The sequence below is a fragment of the Podarcis vaucheri genome, assembly GCF_965113315.1.
Source record: "Podarcis vaucheri genome assembly, chromosome: 3".
Taxonomy (NCBI): domain Eukaryota; kingdom Metazoa; phylum Chordata; class Lepidosauria; order Squamata; family Lacertidae; genus Podarcis; species Podarcis vaucheri.
In genome coordinates, this window is record NC_138761.1 from 87,083,108 (window position 1) to 87,093,560 (window position 10,453).

A 10,453-nucleotide genomic window follows, 5' to 3' on the forward strand; every position below is an offset into this window, starting at 1 on the left:
CTTTAAATTTCTTTTCAGGATTGCAGCGCTTCCTGTTGCTCTTTGATGTGTGTACAAACTGATGCAGCTGTCGGCATCTTTGGATGCTCCTTGATGGTGTGCCACAGTGGAGGCAGGTACATGCAGCTGTGGGCTGCAAGTTTTCTCCTGTCACCGTGACACCCTAATGCAAAAGCTATTACTGTATTGGGGACTCTCAGTCCAACATGCAGCTATGAGTCATAGGAACTCTGCCAGAAGTGGCAAGCGCATTTAAACGTATGCATATTTCATCCCTGTAAAATCAAGAGGCCAAAACACTGAATTGTAGGAAAGCTTTATCCAAGGTGTGAGCTGCTACAAGTAGCCTGCAAAAACTGTCAGCGTGGGTCACGTTCTCATCTAAAGTGCATGGCTTCCTCCAAAGAATTCTGGGAAGTGTAGTTTGCCTTCCACAGAGCCACAATTCTCAGCACTGTTAGTTAATTCCTGGGATTTTTTTGCAGGAAGCCATGCAACTTAAATCTATGATGTGGGCGTGACCATGGTCATCTCTGCAAGGGAAACTGCTGCACATGCTCCTTCCCCGCTATGGAACAAACTACAGTACTTTAGGTCTCATTAAGTGATTCTGTTTCATCATAGGAAAAGTTCCTGATAGGCTAAAATCTAGGTGCAGAGGAAGGGGGAAAGGGTTACTTAGCTCTTTCTCTGCCATCTGCCTAGCCACTAAAAACTGCCTCTACCCGCTTTCCAACTTGTAGGGATAAGATATGGGTGAAGGACCAAGTATGTATAGACATAAAAGGTAAAGGGACCCCTGACCATTAGGTCCAGTTGTGGCCAACCATGGGGTTGCGTCGCTCATCCATGCAATAGTGATGTGCTCTTATTTCCTGTACTGTACAAGAAAAAAACAACAACCTCTCTTTCCTGCACACATACATCAGAAACAGGGAGAAAATGTGCTGCCATCTTTTTTCCTATCCAGTACCTGTGTGATAGGCAGGAATTCCCCATGTGCAGATTTTTCTCTATGCAGCAATATAAAAATGGGAAGCTTCTTGTTGAAGTTGTTCTTTGTTCCTCTTTAAAGCAAATTGAAAAGTACAGAAATGCTTTTACGCACCTGGTTCAACATTCAATAATCAGAGCGTTTCCCAGCAAGCAGATTCATTTATGAGAAAAGTGCCACCTGCATGCCATGACAAGACAAAAAAGAGTGGTAATACCAGTGTTGTTGGTTTTAGTACAAATTTTTTTTTACATGAGCAGGTTTTCTGTTGAGTAAAAGGATTAGATAAATTGTGGAAACCAAATTATTTTTAACCCAGCCCCATGCTGTCATTGGAGAAGAATCCATGTCAGGGAAAATAAACTAGATTTCTTTTCTTTTGAAATCTAAGTTTGACAGTGGGCAAATTCAAGCATGAACTATTGCTGCGAGTCTAGATTACCTCACTGTTGCTGGCACAGCAAGCTAAAGTTGATTACTAGTTCCCAGATCCTTATTTGCACAAAAGCTAGAAACACACCTAAGTCAGAAATCTTAAAAAGAACTCCATGTGCCCCTAAACCCGAAATGGCCTCATCTTATATGTCTCCATGATCTGGGTGGAGATTCTTCCCTTCAAGAGCAGCAGTTTAAACAATCAAAACCTTTTGTTTGTGTGGGCCATTCATGAATGTACATTAACTCCAGAGGACAATTACAGAAAAAGGAACTGGGTGTGTGCAACCCACAGTACAGTTTGGGTCACCCCAAATGATAATACCCACACCTCTGGGAAAGTGCCCTCTATGAGATGGGCCTGAATTGCATTTGGTCCAGCTCTCTGAATGCAAGATACCATCAAGGGTATGTACCTATGTCAATAGCAGCCATAAAGTCAGAGTTTCCCCCCCAGCCAGAACTTGTTGGAACTCAGTTCCGGCACACCTCTGGTGGATACCATTGCCAATCTAAGAGAACAAGGGAGGTGTTCATGTTGGATTCCAGCACCTTTTTCTAGAAAAGTAAGACTGGCCAAAATGCATAGAGAAAAAGAGGATCTGGCCTTAGCTTGCTTTGGACACAAGACACTTGGCTTTCTGCCCCACCAGTTCCAATGGGGAGCAGCTGCCACTGCTTCCTACATATTTTGGCTATTAGCATCTTGGTTAAATATTCTGCAAGAAGCATTAGGCCAGATCAGGGAGATATGGGTAGACCTAAGCTAATACTGTAAGATAAAAGTAAAGGGGACCCCTGACCATTAGGTCCTGTCGTGACCGACTCTGGGGTTGCGGCGCTCATCTCGCTTTATTGGCTGAGGGAGCCGGCATACAGTTTCCGGGGGCCAGCATGACTAAGCTGCTTCTGGCGAACCAGAGTAGTGCACATAAACACCGTTTACCTTCCTGCCGGAGCGGTACCTATTTATCTACTTGCACTTTGACATGCTTTCGAACTGCTAGGTTGGCAGGAGCAGGAACCGAGCAACAGTAGCTCACCCCGTTGTGGGGATTCGAACCGCTGACCTTCTGATTGGCAAGTGGTTTAACCCACAGTGCCACCCGATATATATATATATAGTTCCTGTGCTCTCTCCCATCCTTTTGTTTCCAGCCTCTGGCATTCAGAAGCTTCAAGTCTGATAGTGGCTAGTAGCCATCAGTAGCCTGCTATTCCATGAATTTCTGCCCACCCATGGGCATAGCCCAGGGGGGCAGCTATCCCCCCTAGATCAATACAAACATGAGGTTCTGCCCCCTCTAACAAAAGCCTGCCTCCCCTAACAAAAACCCTGGCTGCGCCCATCCACACTTTCCTTTGTGCCATGATTTCTGGCCACAGGATCAAGGGGCTTATTTTTTGTCCCACAGCTTTCACCCAGAAAACCTCCTGTTTACTGTAAATGAAAATGTGGATGGGCCCTTTGCCTATTCCTCTTTTAAAGCTACTTAGGTTGGTGGCCTTCACTGGTTCCTGGGGGAAGGAATTCCATAGTTTAGCTGTGCCTTGCATGGAGATGTACTTTGTTTTGCCTGCTTTGAATGGACCTTCAACTTCATTGAATGCCTTCCACCTCTAATGCTATGAGGGAGGCTGCAGCAGGGACTTTCCTCTAGCCACTGTCTCCATGCCTCGCATACTTCTACTGTATAAACTTCTCTCATGCCTTGTCTCGCTCGCCTTTTCTCTAACTGCCCTCGTACTTCCTCAAAGGGGACTTGGAAACGATGCCTTATGAGGAACGGCTAAGGGAGCTGGGCATGTTTAGCCTGGAGAAGAGGAGGTTAAGGGGTGATATGATAGCCATGTTCAAATATATAAAAGGATGTCACATAGAGGAGGGAGAAAGGTTGTTTTCTGCTGCTCCAGAGAAGTGAACATGGAGCAATGGATCCAAGCTACAAGAAAGAAGATTCCACCTAAACATCCGGAAGAACTTCCTGACAGTAAGAGCTGTTCGACAGTGGAATTTGCTGCCAAGGAGTGTGGTGGAGTCTCCTACTTTGGAGGTCTTTAAGCAGAGGCTTGACAACCATATGTCAGGAGTGCTCTGATGGTGTTTCCTGCTTGGCAGGGGGTTGGACTTGATGGCCCTTGTGGTCTCTTCCAACTCTATGATTCTATGATTCCATCCCTGACTTAACTGGGCAACCCAAAATAAGGAAGACGGGGAGGGAGGGAGCAAGCTGGTTCAGACACGCTCCCCGCAGCAGATAAGTTTCGTTTCTCCTTCAGGATACGGCCGTTCACGTGGCTAGCGGGTTTATATGGGGCGGGTGCGGGGCGCCGACACAGGAGACGCTGAGCTCCGCAGCGAGGACATCTTTTTCTGGCGCCATGGGGCGCGGTGGAGCCGGGAGAGGCGCGAGGAAGGGCGAGGCGGCGGCTCCGGCAGCGAAAGGGGACGGAGGCACTGCGGGATCCAAAGGGCGAGGAGAGGGCAAAGGGGGCGACGAGGGAGACCGGGCATCGCAGCAGGCGGGGAAAGGAGTTGCTGCCTCAAGTGAGAGGGAAACGTCCCAGAAGGAGGAGGAGCCGGACCAAGCCAAGAGCAAACTTGCCCCCGAGGAGCCTGGCTTGCGGCAGGCGCTGGGGAAGCTCGCGCTGGGTGCAGGGGAGCGCGCCGACGCCGAGGAACCCCTGCAGGCAGCGAACGGCGCTGCTGCCCAAAGTGGGAAGAAAGGCTCCCAGAAGGAGCCGCCGGGTCAGGGGAAAGCCGTCGGGGGGGCCCGGAGGAAACTGAAGAGCACATTTCCTCCCGAGGAGCCTGGCGCGAACGGCATCCCAAGCCCGACGCGCCAGGCGCTGGGAATGCGCACCATCTCGGCAGAGGAACGGCCCAAAGCCGAGGCAGCAAACGGCGCTGCTGCCCCGAGTGGGAAGAAAGCTCCCCGGAAGGAAAAAGGCGCGCAAAAGGCGCGGGAAGCCGAGCAGGCTATGTGTGCTCTGGTAAAACTAGAGCCCGCCCCGCGAGGAAGCGCAGTAGTTGCCCCCAACAGGCGGGTCGCTTCCCAGAAGGCGAAGCTTCTCCCCAAAGAGGAGGAGGAGGAAGTCGGCCAGCCAGGCAAAGAAAGCGCCTCCGCAGGGAGGAGAGATTCCCGAAAGAGAGAGGAGAAGGCGGGGAAGGAGGCCGGCGCCCGAGGGACGCTGCTTCTTAAGGAGCCTGGCCCGAGGGGCCCCCGCAGCTTGAGGCAGGTGCTGGAAAAGCTCAGGCTAGCTAAAGAGGAGCGCTCCAAGGCCGCGCAGCTGGTTAACAATGTCAGGGACATCCTGGTAAAAGCAATAAAGAGGGAAGCGTGCTTCTCCTGCGTCGAAGTGCTGGGCACCGGCAGTTACTACGAACGCCTGAAGGTAATAGAAGGAAGTAGAAGATGCAATGCTGGAGACTGCTCGGGGCATCTGCTCGGGCTTCTTTCCTTGCACCGGTCCAAAAGCTGCCGGATCACAAACCTTAAAAACACTGTAGTCATGGATGCTGAGATTTGGGGGTGATGTCAGCATTCTTGCCCTCCTGTTGAGGCTTCTGGAAAGTACGTCTATGTGGCAGTCCTCCATGCAGCTGGGGAGTTTGAAAGCACTTTATCCCATCGCTTTTCTCGGGAAAACCCGTTTACCACTGAATCAGAACAAATGACAGTTTTCTGAAGATTGACGTTTGTTCCCATTCAGCAGTAAACAGCAGGTTTTCCCAGGGAAAGCATGGGGCAAAAGAATGACTTCTCGCTGTGGCTATGGGGTGGGGGGAAGCATTTTTGCCCCAGTTGAAGCCTCCAGAGGGGTGCCATTTAGGCTGCCAGCCTGTGTGGGTGTAAGCAAATGCAATTTGGGTGTGCCAAATTGAGTCTTTGTCTCAGGTGAAATAAAGCATAGTTTTGCCCCTGCGGGCTAAAGCCCTAACACATGCTACCAAAGGTCAAACATTTTGATCACTATATGCACCTAGCAAGGGTATTTAAAATGATATGACTGCGCAGAAGCACTTTTCAGTGGTTGTCTCCAGAGGGCTGTAAGGATGACCTTTAGTCTGGAGTCATGAGAACACAAGTTATTAACACATTCTGGAGCATAGTAAATTGTGAGAAATGTTTTTGTCTGTCTTGCAGATTTCTAACCCAAATGAATTTGATATTATGCTCAAAGTACCAGATATGAGAGTTGAACTAGAATCCTGCAATGTTGCTTCTGGTGCTTTCTTCTATGTAAAATTGAAAAGAAACCCTGGAGAAAAGGCATATCTAGCTAAATTTTTAGATGACAAAATGCATCTTTCATCTTCTGATATGTTGTCGGCACTGAGGAACATTATTGTAGAAGAAGTAAAAAAAAATAAGGGTAAGTATTCATTACATTAATTTTTTCCCTTCCTCTTCAGAGATAAGCAACCCTCCTCAAATACTGTGTGCAAACAGATGAATGTTCTCTAGTCCCACTGAAATGTATAGGTCCAATTAGAAATAGTAATGTAGGATTTCTTGCAATGGAATTGGAAAACTCAGCTGCTTGAAATGGAAGATAAGATTAGTTTGATAAGCAGAAAGTTAGTTAAACATCTAGTTTAATAGAAACATTAGTTTGATAAGCAGAAAGTAACTAGTCATTTTAATTTTAAATGCTGAACACCTGCCATTTTTGCCATAACAAAAAGTTAGTTGAACTGAAATATTTGGTTAGAAGAATGTCAATTTAAAATTGACTTTGTATTGTAAACATTTACTATACAAATTGGATATTATTTTTATTGGGAAACATTAAATATTGTTTATTTTAAGAGATAACCCAAAATATACTGCAAAGAATTCAACACCACCTTTTTCCAAATGTTCTAGGAGCACAAGCTTATCAGCTCACCCAATGGAGCTATCTGCCCTCTCCTCCCTGTTCTGGAAGTTCTTCCACCCACCTCTGAGCCTATTTGGAGGGGGGTACTTGGGGAGCAGAAGGCAGACAAGACCTGTTGCACTGGCAGAAATCCTTGTGTAGGCTTCCACTAGCTAGGCCTGTTAGTTGAATCCAGCCTACAGCTTCCTTAATAATTGTGTTATATTCTTGTTCACCACATAGTGTTTAAACTGGAATTTAGTTTTTTGTCGCAGAGTAAGAATAGCAGAACTGTAGTGCCACTACCACATTCCCCCCCCCCAAGGTCTGTGTTAGCTGCTGGCATTAAGTGCCATAACTGAAGTTGATGCTGCTTACTTGGCTATATTGTTTTAAGTACATATTCTTAACTTCCTGTTCAAATCATTGTGAGGTGGGGAAATCTTAATGAAACACAATGAAATTGGTTTTGATTGGATTGTTGCTGTTGCTGTCAGCAGATCTGGATGTGGAAGTGCGTGTAGAGAGAAAGAAGCCTGGATGCCCAGCAGTAACCCTTCTCATTGGAAAGCCTCCCTCCGTTATATCAGTAGATATCATTCTTGCTTTGGAATTTCGGCACCGGGCCTGGCGTGAAAATACAAGGGATGGCCTGGCTATTACAGGATGGCTAGGAAGAAAAGTAAAGAATGCCTTTTTAAATGAACCACTCTACCTCGTGCCCAAGATTGCCAAAGATGGAAAGTGCTTAATAGGTACTAAAGCTTATCTTTGGCTAAATACAAAATGCACAAAGTCATGTCACTGTATCAGGTATTCTAGCTGTTGTGTGGTGGTAGACTATTTTCAAGAGACTACATTAATTGGTTATTCTTTCTATGTGCTGTAAATAACAACAAATGTTTTGAAGTACCAGGGTCCCTGTTCTGTTATTTCTTAAGAAAAGAGACTCCTTCTTTAAAAGAATATTAAAGCTGGGCAAGAGTCAGCAGACCAATCCTAAAGGCACAATTGAACAACAGTGGGATAAGCTCTCTGCTTCATGGTAGCTAAACTTCTTATACAAGCAGAAAAGTGAAGAACTGGGTTGTATTCCTTTTTCCAAGGCTAAGATACCACTTGACTTGGATTTTGCTCAGCATATCTATGCACAGTGGCAGGATTTAGGCCAGAGCCAGCACAAGGGCAAAAGTAGTGCATTTCCACAGCTGAAAGTTTTTGCTTATGAGTTTCAGTGTTCATATAGTAGCTTAAAGGGTCACAAAATCTGTCACTAATAAACAGTTAAAAAATAGCTCAATCAACATGTTCTTTAAAGAGAGATTTCCAATATTTTACATTGTTTCTTTTTTTTAAAAAAAAACACCTTAGAAAACACTTGGCGACTCTCTTTTTCACATATTGAGAAGGCTATAATGACTAATCATGGCAACTCAAAGACCTGTTGTGAAAAAAATGGACAAAAATGCTGCAGGTTAGTATCTTTAACTACTGTTTTCCTATTTGTTTTGTCAGTTTTAGCCACTATATAAGTCTAGAAAATCCTTAAGAAACTGGGAAATTATAAGGATTTATTGGCTACAACTCTCAACTAAATGTACTGCCAAACTATTGTTTAGAGGTATAAAATGGATGTAGTGCCAAAATTCTGAATCTCCATAGGCTCAAATCAAGAATGATTGAATATGGTAAAACTCCCTGTGCTGTGACAACTGTCTAACACATGGGTCGGCAAACTACGGCTCCAGGGCCGTATCTGGCCCAGTTGCCTTCTGGATCTGGCCGCAGATGGCCCGGAAATTGCTGCTGACCGTTCAGCCTGTGCCATCCCCCCCCCACATGGTGGTGCCTCCTCCCGGCTTCTCCCTGCCCTGCCTAGAGCTGAGAGGAAGGGGAAGGGCTTCGTTGGTGCCAGGAGCAGCTGTGTGAGCGCTTGAGCAGCCATCATTTAAAGCAGCCCCTCTCCAGAGCCCTTTCGTGTGCTGCTCATCTTCCCTCCGCCGCCAGCCTCTGCCACTTGCAAGGCACAGGTAAGCAGTCACCGGGGCTCTTCCAGTGCTGTGGAGAAGGGAGGGGAGAGTTGTGGGGGGTTGGTGGCTTACCTGAGTAGAATGTGTCCTTTTATTTAAAATGCATCTCTGGGTTACTTGTGGGGCCTGTCTGGTGCTCTTGCATGCTGTGTTCTTTTATTTAAAATGCAGTGTGCATAGGAATTTGTTCACCCCCCCCATATAGTCCGGCCCGCCACAAGGTCTGAGGGACAGTGGACTGGCCCGCTGCTGAAAAAGTTTGCCGACCCCTGGTCTAGTGATTGGCTTACTGCCATGTTCTTAAGAGGAAAAATAATAAAGCAGATGTGGAAAATCCCAATTTGGGGCTTGCAACCAGTAGCACTTCTAACCACATATGCAGAAGGGAGACCTTCTTAAGGAGGGAACGTTTAAACATTTTCTTAAGTTTGTTGTATATTATCTCCCAGAATTCTCTGGGGTTTTTTTTGCAGTTCCACCACATGTGGATCATTGTGCCTTCTGCCTCCCTGAATTTCCAACATGTGTTTGACCTAGATTTAACCATTTTGGCCAGTGTTAAATACCACCTGTTGAGCATTTTCATGCAGTTCTCTTTTAGATTATAACACGCAGTGAATTTTATATCTTCCCTCCATAGCTTCTTCCATGATTCCGTTTAGATGTTATAACCAAAATCCCTAGCTCACTGTACCATTACTGATTTTACTTCCTCCTCCTTGACCTCGCAGTCAAGGAGGAACCTATACATTTTAGAGAGTGGTTTGTATTTAGTTTGGATCAGATCTTTTTGGAGTCTCAAAGGATCTGTGGAAACACCCAATTTTTTGTCCTTTTGGAAAGTGTCATTCAGTTGAAAATATTGCATCCAGTCTGTCCAACACAGTCCATCTAATAGCACAACCTGTCCCAAGCAGGTCTGTGTATAGCAAATATCCCTGTTAAATCAATTGTTCCTAGTAGGATGTGTGTTTCAGAATAACATATTTCACAGTGTTTTTTATTATTTCCCAACAGGAAAGATTGTCTTAAGCTTCTGAAGTATTTGCTGGAGCAGCTTAAAACAAAACATGAAAACAGAAATCAGTTTGAAAAATTCCACTCTTACTTTGCCAAAACTGCCTTTCTTCATGCATGTACCAAGTGGCCCCGTGATGATGAATGGCTTGCAGCAAATCTTCACGAATGTTTCAACAGACTACTGGATTATTTTGTGGGTTGTCTCAGAGCGGCCGAGTTAAAACACTTTTTTATACCTGAGTTCAACTTGCTTCAGACAGTTGAAAAGACAAAATGTAATGCACTTGCAAAAGTAATTGAAAGTGAGCAAAACAATATGTTTCCTATATTTTTCCTGTAACTTTAAAATAAAGAGCTACAGTACTTGAATTCATGCAAAGAATTATGAATGAAATTGAAAGACACTATGGGTACTCACCTGAAAGGATTACAAGGACATCACAAAGTGGGATATCATTATGCTTCTACTTGCTTGAAAGGCAGAAAACACTTGATAATTGTGAGTTGCCCCTCCCGCAGAGTGACCACCTTCTTGCCAAAGCATAAATCAGACTTAGTAACTCAAATACACCAAAACCAAATCAGATTAATACATCAACAGTTTGATCACCCTTCCAGTAATTATTTTTTGAAGATGTGAGTTTTACACTTGTACTATAGCAGGGCTGGCCAACTCCCAAAAGACTGTGATCTACTCACAGAGTTAAAAACTGGCAGTGATCTACCCCCTTACCTTTTTTGGGGTTCAGGTCAGTTGTTGAGCTTTCTTTAGGGAGGAGGAAAGCCCATTTTTTTGGGGGTGCAGGGCAAAAATGTGATCTACCAGTGATCTACCACAGACGTTCAGTGATCTACCTGTTGGATGTGCCTGCACTATAGGTATCTACCTGATAAACATTGGAAGTACAATCCAGAGAACCATTACCTCCTGGTTTTAGTGGACGTAAGACCAAGTGACCGGCAACAAGTATGCAAGGTAAAGAATTTCTCCAAGAATTAACCAGACAGGGCAAAGACATTTGCAAGGTTATCATGGTTCTGGGTTCAAGGCCTTGTATACCAATAGCAAAACCTTAAACCTGTCTTGGTAGTATTTAAGCAGCCAGTGCAA

General features: G+C 45.3%; 1 protein-coding gene across 1 annotated transcript; it reads left to right on the plus strand.

Moving 5' to 3' along the window:
* The first annotated feature begins 3,662 nt into the window (after window positions 1-3,662).
* CGAS (cyclic GMP-AMP synthase) lies at window positions 3,663-9,711 on the plus strand. Its single transcript, XM_082217134.1, has 5 exons — window positions 3,663-4,825; window positions 5,578-5,806; window positions 6,793-7,047; window positions 7,664-7,766; window positions 9,340-9,711. The coding sequence occupies exons 1-5, from the start codon at window positions 3,812-3,814 to the stop codon at window positions 9,680-9,682; spliced, it is 1,944 nt and encodes a 647-aa protein (XP_082073260.1). The 5' UTR covers window positions 3,663-3,811; the 3' UTR covers window positions 9,683-9,711.
* The last annotated feature ends 742 nt before the right edge of the window (window positions 9,712-10,453 follow it).

Excerpts from the sequence above, each read along its gene's own strand:
- CGAS (XM_082217134.1), top strand. The coding sequence starts at position 3,812 with ATGGGGCGCGGTGGAGCCGGGAGAGGCGCGAGGAAGGGCGAGGCGGCG. Across the intron at positions 5,807-6,792 it reads AGAAGTAAAAAAAAATAAGG|ATCTGGATGTGGAAGTGCGT; the intron begins GTAAGTATTCAT and ends TGCTGTCAGCAG. Across the intron at positions 7,767-9,339 it reads AATGGACAAAAATGCTGCAG|GAAAGATTGTCTTAAGCTTC; the intron begins GTTAGTATCTTT and ends ATTTCCCAACAG.